Source organism: Coregonus lavaretus (assembly GCF_964263955.1).
Source record: "Coregonus lavaretus genome assembly, chromosome: 3".
Classification (NCBI taxonomy): Eukaryota; Metazoa; Chordata; class Actinopteri; order Salmoniformes; family Salmonidae; genus Coregonus; species Coregonus lavaretus.
The window spans coordinates 67,930,382-67,943,427 of record NC_139990.1 but is presented as its reverse complement, the minus strand read 5'-3'; the positions used below and the strand labels follow the sequence as shown (position 1 = coordinate 67,943,427).

Sequence of the window (13,046 nt, the reverse complement as noted above, 5' to 3'; positions counted from 1 at the left end):
CAGAGACAGAGACAGAGACAGAGACAGAGAGACAGACAGACAGAGAGACAAAGAGACAGAGAGAGAGAGACAAAGAGACAGAGAGAGAGAGAGGCGGCTATTAAAGATACCCGATAAGGAGTCACATTCTTGATGACCAATTTCATCATGCGGAGCAGGGATTTGTCCGTGTTTACTTAAAAGAGGGGAACACGCTCATTCACAGCTGTGCTCCAAATAAACAGCCATATGAATTTAACAGAGAGGAGAAAATGCATATCTAAATCTGCACAAGTAACAGCTTTTAACGCATTCATGCAAGACGAGTTGTCCAGGGTCGGATAGGGTGAGCCAATCCATAACTTGGGTTGAGGAGTTTTTACAAACATACACACATTCACCACAGCCCCTTCAGAAAAAATTATGAGCTGTGAGTAACAACTTGTTATGGTACAGTATAGACAAAAAGCAAAGTGGGTTCAATATCTGCACAAAAGGGGTCAAAATGCATCCAAACACCCACAAATTCAAGGAAATGCGCACACACACACACTCTCCTCCGATTATGCCACATCTGTGATGATGTCAAAGTCATTTGGTTTCATTTCTTGCAGATGTTGTGGGAGGCTAGGCTCATTAAGTGTTGGGAAGCAATCAAGCCTAATACACCGGCCTTGGTACTTAGCTCAGTGTGTGTGCGAGTGAGTGCTGGGGTGAGGTGGGTAGCCAAGCCTTATAAAGACAAAGCCACTGCAGTGGTGTTGATGGTCTTGATGGCATGTCGGAACAAACAAGGATTGCGGGCAAATTGCTATGCCTGGACATCACTGTTATGAGAAAGCTTTGTGAGCATGCTGTTGTGGAAAGATGTCAGGCCCTTTAACGCTCTCTGGTTGTATCGTTAGCATTAGCAATAGTGCTTGGCCTTGTTTAGGGCTGTTGAGGATCACTCTGTGGTGGGGATCATAGCCAGCCACAATGCCTCAAAGTGATGGCCAATTAGGCCATATGCTTGGTGTGTGAGATCAACCCAAAAAAGGAGAAGACAAAATCCATGACACTCCAGATGAACAATGACTTCTATCATATACATTGCATAAATCTAGTCTGAAAGATGACAAGAGATACTACATGCTTATCACGGGTGGGTGATCATTCAGGACAGTCTGTCCCACAGATGTGGTTTTTGGCAGCCGCCTTTAAGTCCACAGAGTAAAACCCATGTATTATTATCATTAGAAGAAAGCAAACAGAAAAGGTTTGGGCTTATGTGGTTGATTGATAAATGGATTCCTCACTGTTATTCCTTTCATTGTTATCAGACAGTAGGTTTCAGGTAGGTCACGGTCCTCGAAATAAATGCTTTGGGAGTTGCCAAAGTAATACAGGGGGCAGCTACAGAAGGGATGTTTAAGTTACTGTATGGCGAATATATCTGTATAACATATACACTCCTACTTCAATGGAGGACATAGGGCTGCTGAGTGAACAGTAGCGAAGAGGCCTCTACACAGTATGTCGTTCTCAGGTTTGCCACAAGGTGTAATTACACACCCTACCACGCTGTACAAATTATTATTGGCCGACATTCTTTTTTCCCCAAGTGCCTCTGTTAACCATATAGGCCTATCCTATGATTTAATCATTAGCCACATCCCAACGTAACCATTACTGTTTGTATGAAATTCATAATACACATCACATTACTAGTTCTCAAAACCGCTGCAATTTGTGCCTTGTGCACTTTTACACAGCTTGATGTGACTTGCTTGTTGGTTTTGGAGGCATATTTGCTGGAAAAAAAATATACCCAGCTGTCATCTTTATTTATGGCCTCCATTTATTTGAAAATGGGAAATAATTGCGCTGTTTATAACGACAAGGCACTGTGGTGTGGCTGCCAGTGATCTAGGGCACATTCTCTAACAGTATTGCAAGTTTAGGCGAAGGGGATAGTCATGCATGCCAAAAGCTGAAATGAACCATTAGCCTGCCTAAACCAGACTGAACACTGTCCTCACCATTGTTTCAACTTAGATGGTAGATTACCTCACTATAGATGTGCCATTCAAATGATTAACCTTTTCTAACAGGATAACATTAGTCACATGAGGGAGGTGTTGATACTAACTAGACAGTCAGTCTTGCATCATGACTAGGGCCATGTGTATTGCGCAATCATGTGACATGCCTGGATTTGAACCTTTTTTTAAATCAAACTTTTCTTTTTATGTCAGATGGTCCAGCACCATCCTCAGACAATTGATTAAATGTTTGGTCTAATTCTTATTTCTGGATAAGGCTTAAAATACAGGATAAAATCTTACTATGTCACGATTGCACAAAACAGAGGGGCCTAATCATGATTACATGCCTTCAACATCTCAATAGCTGTACTTCTCATAGTCTTGCAGTAGACAGCATCCTCCTCTTCCCCCTACTCAGTACTGTAGGCCTGGGCGCAGCCAGGGAACCAGTCATGGCTAACTCACAGAGCCGGATACATGACTGGGGGTGATGACTCGACAGGAATCATGCACCTAAACATCTGCTTCATCACAAGAACTATGGAGATGTAGCTGACATCATGCAGTTCCTATGCAGCTAGGAGAGTGGACAGGGCTTTCTCACAAAATGTTATTGGCATAGCCAAATCCTTACACAACATGCATTGACAAGATAGGGTAGAGAGGATGGATTATTTGAAGTCATAGGAGGGACAAAATAAACATTTATGATAGAAAGAGTGAAAGGGGTGAGGGGAGAAGTGAACAACAACATAAGGAAGTGAACAACACATGCCCTAAATAACCTTTATCCCAAAGAGAGAGAGAGAGGAAAGGAGACAGCAGAGCAGGGAGCACCTACGCTGCCTCCCGCAGGGGGTCAAGCTCTCAGGATCGGATTTCAGCCATTTACCAACAAGGCAGCCGCTGGAGGAAGCCGTGCCCCCTCACAATAACACTGCAACACCTGGCCACCCACCCCCACTCACACAGGAAACATGAGGTCACTTCCCCCCATTCACAGACAGGCCAGACACACTCCAGCTGCCTGCCACGGACCCCCACACTCAATTGAAGGGTGCCTGGTTAGTGGCTAGTCTGGCTACCAGAGGAAGGAAGGCGGAAGGGGGAAATGGGAGTTGGGGTTGGAGGATATAGGATACAGAAAGAAAAGCATGCTTTGGAGGTAATGCTTGACAGGTCCCTGAAATGGACCACTTGTGTGCTCAATACCTTTTTAAAATTCTGTCGGTTCTATTTTCTGAAAAACAAAAGTGTTTATTTTATTTTATTTATTTATATTGCCTGGGTAGCTTTTACATCGGTCTTAAAGTAACTGGCCATCTTCACCAATATTTCACATACCCCAATACTGATTCCCCTTAGAGTGTTTGAGAGTCAGCAAATAGACAGCAAGCAGACCGCAAAAAGTAACAGATTCCAGTAGCTTCCTCAACAGAGTTGGAGAAAGAGGGAAAGAAAGGTGTGCAGTGTCAAAACTGTCACTACAATTCAACATTCCAGTCTCTAACAACCTGCAAACACTTGACTGTGCATTGTCCTTCATCGTTGTCCTATGGGCTAGAAACTGTCAGGCCTCAAACCCACCCACTACAAGTCAATATGGTCCCACTGAAGTTTAAACATGGCACCACTCCAAAACAGAGCACTGCTAACCTTCAGCAAAACACAGAGACCTCCAAAGAATGCGACCGTGGTCGCTTAAACGCCATAGAGAGAAAAGAGGAAAGAGAGAGAGACAAACAAATACATGATATATTATAACTCCATAAGCTGTGTCAAGGCAGGAATGCCAGACACTACATATTACATAAAGGATGTCGGCTTTTGGCTTTTATTGAACTCTGTGGAAAAAGTAACTGTAAAAGCAACAGACTGGCCTTGTTGGCACAGCAGAACACTACAGACACACAGCTCTTCATGGGAGGAAGTTGAGTTGTGGTGTACAAGTGAGCAGAAGAGCTATCTGTGTTATTTCAATGTTGACGGAAGTACATGGCTTTGAGCTGAACTCCCACTGTCCATGTAGGGTCAGAAATTATTGATACCCTTGATAAAGATGAGCAATAATGACTGTATAAAATAAAGAATTCAAATAATGAGCTATATTGTACGCACATTTTTTGGGGGGAAACTATATTATTTTACACTAATACAATGACTCAAAGAAAAATATTTTGTTTAACAAGTAATATATTTTTTTCTCAAAAAAAAAAGGTAGGGGATCAAAATTATTGACACTGACTGATTATTGATGTGCAGTTCGCAAACAATTCATTCTTTTTGTATGACTCTTTGTACTGACTCGAGAGTCATGACTTGTTTTTCTGAGTTTTAGTAGTTTGTTTGACCCGCTGGCTGGTCGCAATGAATTCTACAGCAGGATTAATACGCACTCCTTCGGCTCAGCGGCTCTGGAGCGTCTCCGACCAACAACTGTCTGTCATATATGTGCGCAGGAAAACAGATCATGCTGCAGGCAGCATAAAGAAGAAAGATACATGTTTAGAACTGATAATTGATCGCATGGTGCAAGAATGAATGCAATTAATTTATTATTGAATGTTATGATGGACACAGATTTGTAGAACCAAAACATACACATAGCCTTTGCTTAACAAACTCAAAGTCGAGAACAAATCATTGGGGTGCCTCTTCAGAAAGTTTACGGGAAAATACAAATCACTGATGCATTTTGTTCATGTCTTATGATCATCTTTGGCATATTAATGTATTTTCTAACAAGTTTATTCAATACATTAAGTTGATTTCCTACTAAGCTCAATAAATGTTTTAATATTGTTGAATTCCGTTTTAATGTCTGGATTCTGTGATTCCGTCCGCGTTCTACGCAACACTGATTTTATAGGGCCCTAGAGAAGATCAAAGATCATACCCCCAAGACATGCTAACCTCCCCTGTTATTGGCAATGGTGAGAGGTTAGCATGTCTTGGGTGTATGATCTTTGACCCTCTGTGACTTTCATAAGTGACAATGTGATGCTACGGAAAAATGAAGAGCATTGATGTCGAAAGTAAACTAATTCCCATCTAATCTAATTTTATAAATCAAATGTAATTTAATATAGATCAAAAGACAAGGATTACTATATTTATATCTGTGTTTATGAAACAAGCTTTGTATTTGATCTAAACTAACGTTTTAGCAATGGGAAGACACTTATTTCCATCCTTGTTTATGAATAAATAGATATTTTCTTATTTAAAATAATTGATGACATCTTTTATAAGACATACATTACATGACCAAAAGTATGTTGACACATGCTCGTCGAACATCTCATTCCAAAATCATGGCCATTAATATGGAGTTGGTCCCCCTTTTGCTGCTATAACAGCCTCCACTCTTCTGGTAAGGCTTTCCACTAGATGTTGGACATTGCTGCGGGGACTTGCTTCCATTCAGCCACGAGCATTAGTGAGGTCGGGCACTGATGTTGGGCGATTAGACCTGGCTCGCAGTTAGCGTTCCAATTCATCCCAAAGGTGTTCGATGGGGTTGAGGTCAGGGCTCTGTGCAGGCCAGTCAAGTTCTTCCACACCGATCTTGACAAACCATTTCTGTATGGACCTCGCTTTTTGCACAGAGGCATTGTCATGCTGAAACAGGAAAAGGCCTTCCCTACACTATTGCCACAAAGTTGGAAGCACAGAATCGTCTAGAATGTCATTGTATGCTGTAGCGTTGAAATTCCCTTCACTGGAACTAAGGAGCCCGAACCATGAAAAGCAGCCCCAGACCATTTTTCCTCCTCCACCAAACTCTACAGTTGGCACTATGCATGGGGCAGGTAGCGTTCTCCTGGCATCCACCAAACCCAGATTTGTCCGTCGGACTGCCAGATGGTGAAGCGTGATTCATCACTCCAGAGAACGCGTTTCCACTGCTCCAAGAGTCCAATGGCGGCGAGCTTTACACCACTCCAGCCGACGCTTGGCATTGCACATGGTGATCTTAGGCTTGTGTGCGGCTGCTCGGCCATGGAAACCCATTTCATGAAGCTCCCGACGAACAGTTATTGTGCTGACGTTGCTTCCAGAGGTAGTTTGGAACTCGATAGTGAGTGTTGCAACCGAGGACAGACGATTTTCACGTGTTAAGCGCTTCAGCACTCAGTGGTCCGTTCTGTAAGATTGTGTGGCCTACCACTTCGCGGCTGAGCCGTTGTTGCTCCTAGACGTTTCCGCTTTACAATAACAGCACTTACAGTTGACCGGGGCAGCTCTAGCAGGGCAGAAATTTGACGAACTGACTTGTTGGAAAGGTGGCATCCTATGACGGTGCCATGTTGAAAGTCACTGAGCTCTTCAGTAAGGCCATTCCACTACCAATGTTTGTCTATGGAGATTGCATGGCTGTGCGCTCGATTTTAAACACCCGTCAGCAACCGGTGTGGCTGAAATAGCTGAATCCACTCATTTGAAGGGGTTTCCACATACTTTTGTATATATAGTGTAATTGGAATGGCGCTGATTTATAAATTAGATTAAGCATCTGTTCTATTGTACCAACACTGACACACCCAGAAGAGGAGCTCCTTTAAAGAACAGTGTAGTTTGTCAGACCTCTGACACCTTAGTGAGAGAGGTTAAGGGAGCGTTCCTCAGCTAAGACGAGGTGACGCAACAACCAATGGGGGAACTCTGCCGGTTCACGCTCGGTTCATAGCCAAAAAAAGTATCCCTTACGGCCAACCTAAATGATGCCGCCGACAGAAGTAGATTGACCGCCGGCAAAAGGGCAGTGAATTGCGCAGCGCTGTAGTTGGTCTCCACCATCTAGCTCACGCAGTAATGCTGCTCAATGAACAATGTTTGGCGGGAAAAAGGGGCCGGGCACTGAGAGAGTTATACTAACTTTCGCCATCTACATGGGAGATGTGAATTGCAGGCTATTACCACTGCCATGTCTGCGCTCAGGTAGAATCCACATTAGCCTAGCCATTAGCCCAAACAAAGAAAACCATATTTCAAAGTTGATACATGTGCATCCAGGTATACTTACAGTACCAGTCAAAAGTTTGGACACACCTACTCATTCAGGGGTTTTTCTTTATTTTTAATGTTTTCTACATTGTAGAATAATAGTGAAGACATCAAAACTATGAAATAACCCATATGGAATCATGTAGTAACCAAAAAGTGTTAAACAAATCAAAATATATTTTACATTTGAGATTCTTCAAATAGCCACCCTTTGCCTTGATGACAGCTTTGGACACTCTTGGCATTCTCTCAACCAGCTTTACCTGGAATGCTTTTCCAACAGTCTTGAAGGAGTTCTCACATATGATGAGCACTTGTTGGCTGCTTTTCCTTCACTCTGCCGTCCGACTCATCCCAAACCATCTCAATTGGGTTGAGGTCGGGGGACTGTGGAGGCCAGGTCATCTGATGCAGCACTCCATCACTCTCCTTCTTGGTAAAATAGTCCTTACACAGCCTGGAGGTGTGTTGGGTCATTGTCCTTTTGAAAAACAAATGATAGTCCCACTAAGCCCAAACCAGATGGGATGGCGTATCGCTGCAGAATACTGTGGTAGCCATGCTGGTTGAGTGTGCCTTGAATTCTAAATAACCAGCAAAGCACCCCCACAACATAACACCTCCTCTTCCATGCTTCACGGTGGGAAATACACATGCGGAGGTCATCCGTTCACCCACACCGCGTCTCACAAAGACACGGCGGTTGGAACCCAAAATCTCAAATTTGGACTCCAGACCAAAGGACAGATTTCCACCGGTCTAATGTCCGTTTCTTGGCCCAAGCAAGTCTCTTCTTCTTATTGGTGTCCTTTAGTAGTGGTTTCTTTGCAGCAATTCGACCATGAAGGCCTGATTCACACAGTCTCCTCTGAACAGTTGATGTTGAGATGTGTCTGTTACTTGAACTGTGTGAAGCATTTATTTGGGCTGCAATTTCTGAGGCTGGTAACTCCAATGAACTTATCCTCTGCAGCAGAGGTAACTCTGGGTCTTCCATTCCTGTGGTGGTCCTCATGAGAGCCAGTTTCATCATAGCGCTTGATGGTTTTTGCGACTGCACTTGAAGAGACTTTTGGATTTACTGACCTTCATTTCTTAAAGTAATGATGGACTGTCATTTCTCTTTGAGCTGTTCTTGCCATAATACGGACTTGGTCTTTTACCAAATAGGTCTATCTTCTGTATACCACCCCTACCTTGTCAGAACACAGCTGATTGGCTCAAACGCATTAAGAAGGAAAGAAATTCCACAAATTAACAAGGCACACCTGTTAATTGAAATGCATTCCAGGTGGTCCTCTGTAGCTCAGCTGGTAGAGCATGGCGCTTGTAACGCCAAGGTAGTGGGTTCGATCCCCGGGACCACCCATACACAAAAAAAAAAAAAATTATGCACGCATGACTGTAAGTCGCTTTGGATAAAAGCGTTTGCTAAATGGCATATTATTATTATTATTATAGGTGACTAACTCATGAAGCTGGTTGAGAGAATGCCAAGAGTGTGCAAAGCTGTCATCAAGGCAAAGGGTGGCTATTTGAAGAATCTCAAATATAAAATATATTATGATTTGTTTAACACTTTTTTGGTAATTACATGATTCCATGTGTGTTATTTCATAGTTGATGTCTTCACTATTATTCAACAATGTAAAAAATAGTAAAAATAAAGAAATACCCTTGAATGAGTAGGTGTGGCCAAACCTTTGACTGGTAGTGTATGTGGGTGAGTAAACCTATTTTAATGACATTATTTCATATGATTTAATACATGTTATTAACAAAGTGTGCTCCACTTGAAGTAGAAATTGAAATGTATTACATGAAACAAACTACAGGAAATGGGTTAACTGCTATGTTAAACAACTGCAGTAATGGTTGCTTTGGTTGTCAACAGCCTTGTGGCTATTGTAGTCTTTTGACTGTAGAAAAACAGGGAACTCTAAAGTTGTCCCAGGGGAGGCAGGAGGCAGGCAGCATGCGAAGGAGAGCCAACTGCGCAGGCGCCTTACCTAGTCAGTCTGGAACTCACCGTTAGCCTGGTAATACAGCTATTTTAAAGGTATGATTTACCTTCCAGTGACCACATCTTCCCTTTCTTGCCCAATGTAACATGAGAAACGGCAACAGATGAGACAGCAACATGACTAGGGTTACAAAATTCCCAGGTTATCCTGCTTATTCCATCCTGATTCCAGGAGTTTTCTTACCAGGATTTCAGGAAAACCAGGGAATTTTGGGAAAGTTCAACCCTAAATATGGCTAGCATTTACAGTACTATGCAACTATGAAAATTCACACAAACTCAAACACAGCGACATACCCATCCCAAACACATTGCCACATCCCATTTTATCTTGCCACTGAGAACTGCTCAGCCTTGGGAACTTTGACCACCGAGTCATTGAGGGGGGAACTGCTCAGCTAGCTACCTGCATCAGTGCCAGGATGCCCCAGGCATGCCAGTCCTGATGACAGCCTTAGGGTTCGACATGTAGCACGAAAGCCAGAGAAAACAGAGGGAATAGTGGTGGTAGGTATTCCATGGCTCTGTCTCAAATGGCACCCTATTCCCTCCATAGTGGACTACTTTTGACCAGAGCCATATGGGCCCTAAGTATTGCATTTTTTTAGGGAATCAGAGGAGGTTAGTGGCATGTTAATTGGGGAGGATGGGCTCGTGGTAATGGCTGGAGCGGAATGGTATCAAACATGGTTTCCATGTGTTTGATGCCATTCCATTTGCTCCGTTCTGGCCATCATTATGAGCTGTCCTTCCCTCAGCAGCCTCCACTGTAGGGAATAGGGCACCATTTGGGATGCAGCGATCTGTGGGCACTGGGCAGGCCAGCACTCCCTGTGACAAGAATAGTCCCTCTTCCCTGCAAACGTTTCTTCTCTTCTCCACTCATGGCTCCCTCTGTCTTCAGTCCCAGTTATCACTGTGTGTAATTACTGAAGGTGCTAAGTGGCAAGAATTTTCATATTCCCTCAGCTCAACTGGAGCATGTTCAGGGACACTACAAAGTCTAGAGTACCTCCAATTATCTTAGCACTTCTATACCCTTGTATTTACAATATTGGCTGATGTGGTTAAATACTGAGTTAGTAGACATATGAAATATCTCTCCAACCAACGGAGACTTGGAGAAACCCATGAATTAAGCAATTTAGCCTACTAGGTCACCTTTCCTACTATTTGCATTTATTTATTTATTTATTTTATTTTACCTTTATTTAACTAGGCAAGTCAGTTAAGAACAAATTCTTATTTACAATGACGGCCTACACCGGCCAAACCCGGAGGACGCTGGGCCAATTGTGCGCCGCCCTATGGGACTCCCAATCACGGCCAGTTGTGATACAGCATGGAATCGAACCAGGGGTTCTGTAGTGACGCCTCAAGCACTGAGATGCGCTATACTTATAAGGAGATAATTGGAGTGGTTTGGGTGGGAGCTATTGACCTTTTGTTGCTTCAGAAATGTGAAAAGTATACACTTCATATGGGATCATTAGTCAGAAGATCCCATTCTATGAGTGTACATGCTGTTATGGCACTACTTTATAACTCCCTTTGTTGCATTGCCCTACAGAAAGCTAAAGTTTATAAATATAGTCTAGTCTCAATTGTTCTCAGGTTACTTAGTGTCATTAGTATAATATGGACAGAACTGCTGCAAAGTAGGCTATTTCTAAATTGTCTGATCCTTTCTTCCTGTCCTGACATTGATTATATGCATTACTTTATCTATCCTTCATTCATTCAGAATCCGGGAGCACTGCTGAACTTCTTTTCATCAGCCTCACTTTGCAAATGAAAAGTTAAACTCAAGTATTTACTTCAATAAATGCACATTAGGCCTACATTACCGACTTCAGTCTAAAATGAGCAATGAATGGGAATTATTAAAAGAAAGAGAGAATAGATTTCTTCAATAAATCCGTGTGCAAAGAATAAGAAACGTGTGTGTAGGCCTACCCTAGATTTTGCGTAGGCCTACCTAAGAAAAGTGGAGATATGATGGCGAAAAGTTTGCAATTCATTCATTCTTGTAGGTAGAAAAGTTGATTGCGCTTACCCGACGTTATATCTGCTGTTGAATGCACCTTTGCGACTTGACAATCGAAGCCCACCTCTCGCGCTGTGTCACCAGACATTCAAACGATGAGGATTGCAGCCGGTCTGCCGGTCGCTACTCCAGTGACAGATTATTATACTGTACAATTTCCCCCGTTGCTTTTCACTGCAGTCTACTCAGACCTCTAACTGTACAATGCTGGAGAGTGACACAGCTCACCGGCGCTCTACTGTCTATGAGGAAGTTGGTGGTGAGTCACAAGACCCCGCCCCGATATTGGAGAAAAATCTCCTCCCTCTTACTTCGAACCTTCGGACTGTGCTGTGCTTTGGTCATGTAGGCCAGGGATGGGAAACTGGCGGCCTGCCTTTAGTAGACCCGCGACCAATTCCCCCCCCCCCCAAATAAACAGTCGGGATCTCAATTTACTGTTGAGAGTAAGAATAATAGAATACACAAGGTGCAATTTCTAAATTCGGTTGTGTCTCAGCAGTTTTTCTGTTGTTATGTCAGTCACTGACTGTCACTCAATTATCCCATGTCAGCATTTTAAAAAATAGATTGGTTACTAGTCTAGCCAGCTATCCAAACTTGTATTAGTCATGGCTGAATTACGGACCGGGGCCCCCATTGATTTTCTTAGTCACTCTCACTTGCTGAAAACAAAGTATATTCACACCTTACACAAAAATAACTTAATGGAAATGGTAATCTAGGCTACAGCTGACATCATTTGCTAGACACATAACAGGTAGGTGGGGATAACAGATAACAGGTAGGTGGGGATAACAGATAACAGGTAGGCCTAGGCTATACACAACACTGACAAACAAACTTGCACAAGAATATGGACAGTAAGCCAACAACCGTATAGTTATGTGTTCTGGACTTGAATTGCCATAGCCTAGAGTTCATCCAATGTTGTCAACAAGTGCATAATAGGCCCTCTGGGATTGGGATTGCTTTCATTTCCTTTGGTCATTCTTTCATTACGTTTTTTGTTGTTGTAAGTTTATTGATAGCTTCTACACGTGTTAAACTGAAACCTATATGTGTGTATACAGTGAGGGAAAAAAGTATTTGATCCCCTGCTGATTTTGTACGTTTGCCCACTGACAAAGAAAGGATCAGTCTATAATTTTAATGGTAGGTTTATTTGAACAGTGAGAGACAAAATAACAACAAAAAAATCTAGAAAAACGCATGTCAAAAATGTTATAAATTGATTTGCATTTTAATGAGGGAAATAAGTATTTGACCCCCTCTCAATCAGAACATTTCTGGCTCCCAGGTGTCTTTTATACAGGTAACGATCTGAGATTAGGAGCACACTCTTAAAGGGAGTGCTCCTAATCTCAGCTTGTTACCTATATAAAAGACACCTGTCCACAGAAGCAATCAATCAATCAGATTCCAAACTCTCCACCATGGCCAAGACCAAAGAGCTCTCCAAGGATGTCAGGGACAAGATTGTAGAACTACACAAGGCTGGAATGGGCTACAAGACCATCGCCAAGCAGCTTGGTGAGAAGGTGACAACAGTTGGTGCGATTATTCGCAAATGGAAGAAACACAAAATACCTGTCAATCTCCCTCGGCCTGGGGCTCCATGCAAGATCTCACCTCGTGGAGTTGCAATGATCATGAGAATGGTGAGGAATCAGCCCAGAACTACACGGGAGGATCTTGTCAATGATCTCAAGGCAGCTGGTACCATAGTCACCAAGAAAACAATTGGTAACACACTACGCCGTGAAGGACTGAAATCCTGCAGCGCCCGCAAGGTCCCCCTGCTCAAGAAATCACATATACAGGCCCGTCTGAAGTTTGCCAATGAACATCTGAATGATTCAGAGGAGAACTGGGTGAAAGTGTTGTGGTCAGATGAGACCAAAATCGAGCTCTTTGGCATCAACTCAACTGGCCGTGTTTGGAGGAGGAGGAATGCTGCCTA

At 42.9% G+C, this 13,046-nt stretch overlaps 1 protein-coding gene across 1 annotated transcript in view; it reads right to left on the bottom strand.

Moving 5' to 3' along the window:
* LOC311113754 (four and a half LIM domains protein 3-like) overlaps positions 1 to 11,302 on the bottom strand; it is a 42,795-nt gene extending 31,493 nt beyond the window's left edge. The window contains exon 1 of the mRNA XM_084157058.1: positions 11,093 to 11,302. Coding sequence (XP_084013184.1) covers positions 11,093 to 11,171 — 79 coding nt within the window. The 5' untranslated portion in view covers positions 11,172 to 11,302. The remainder of the gene's footprint in view (positions 1 to 11,092) is intronic.
* Between the last annotated feature and the right edge of the window lie 1,744 nt (positions 11,303 to 13,046).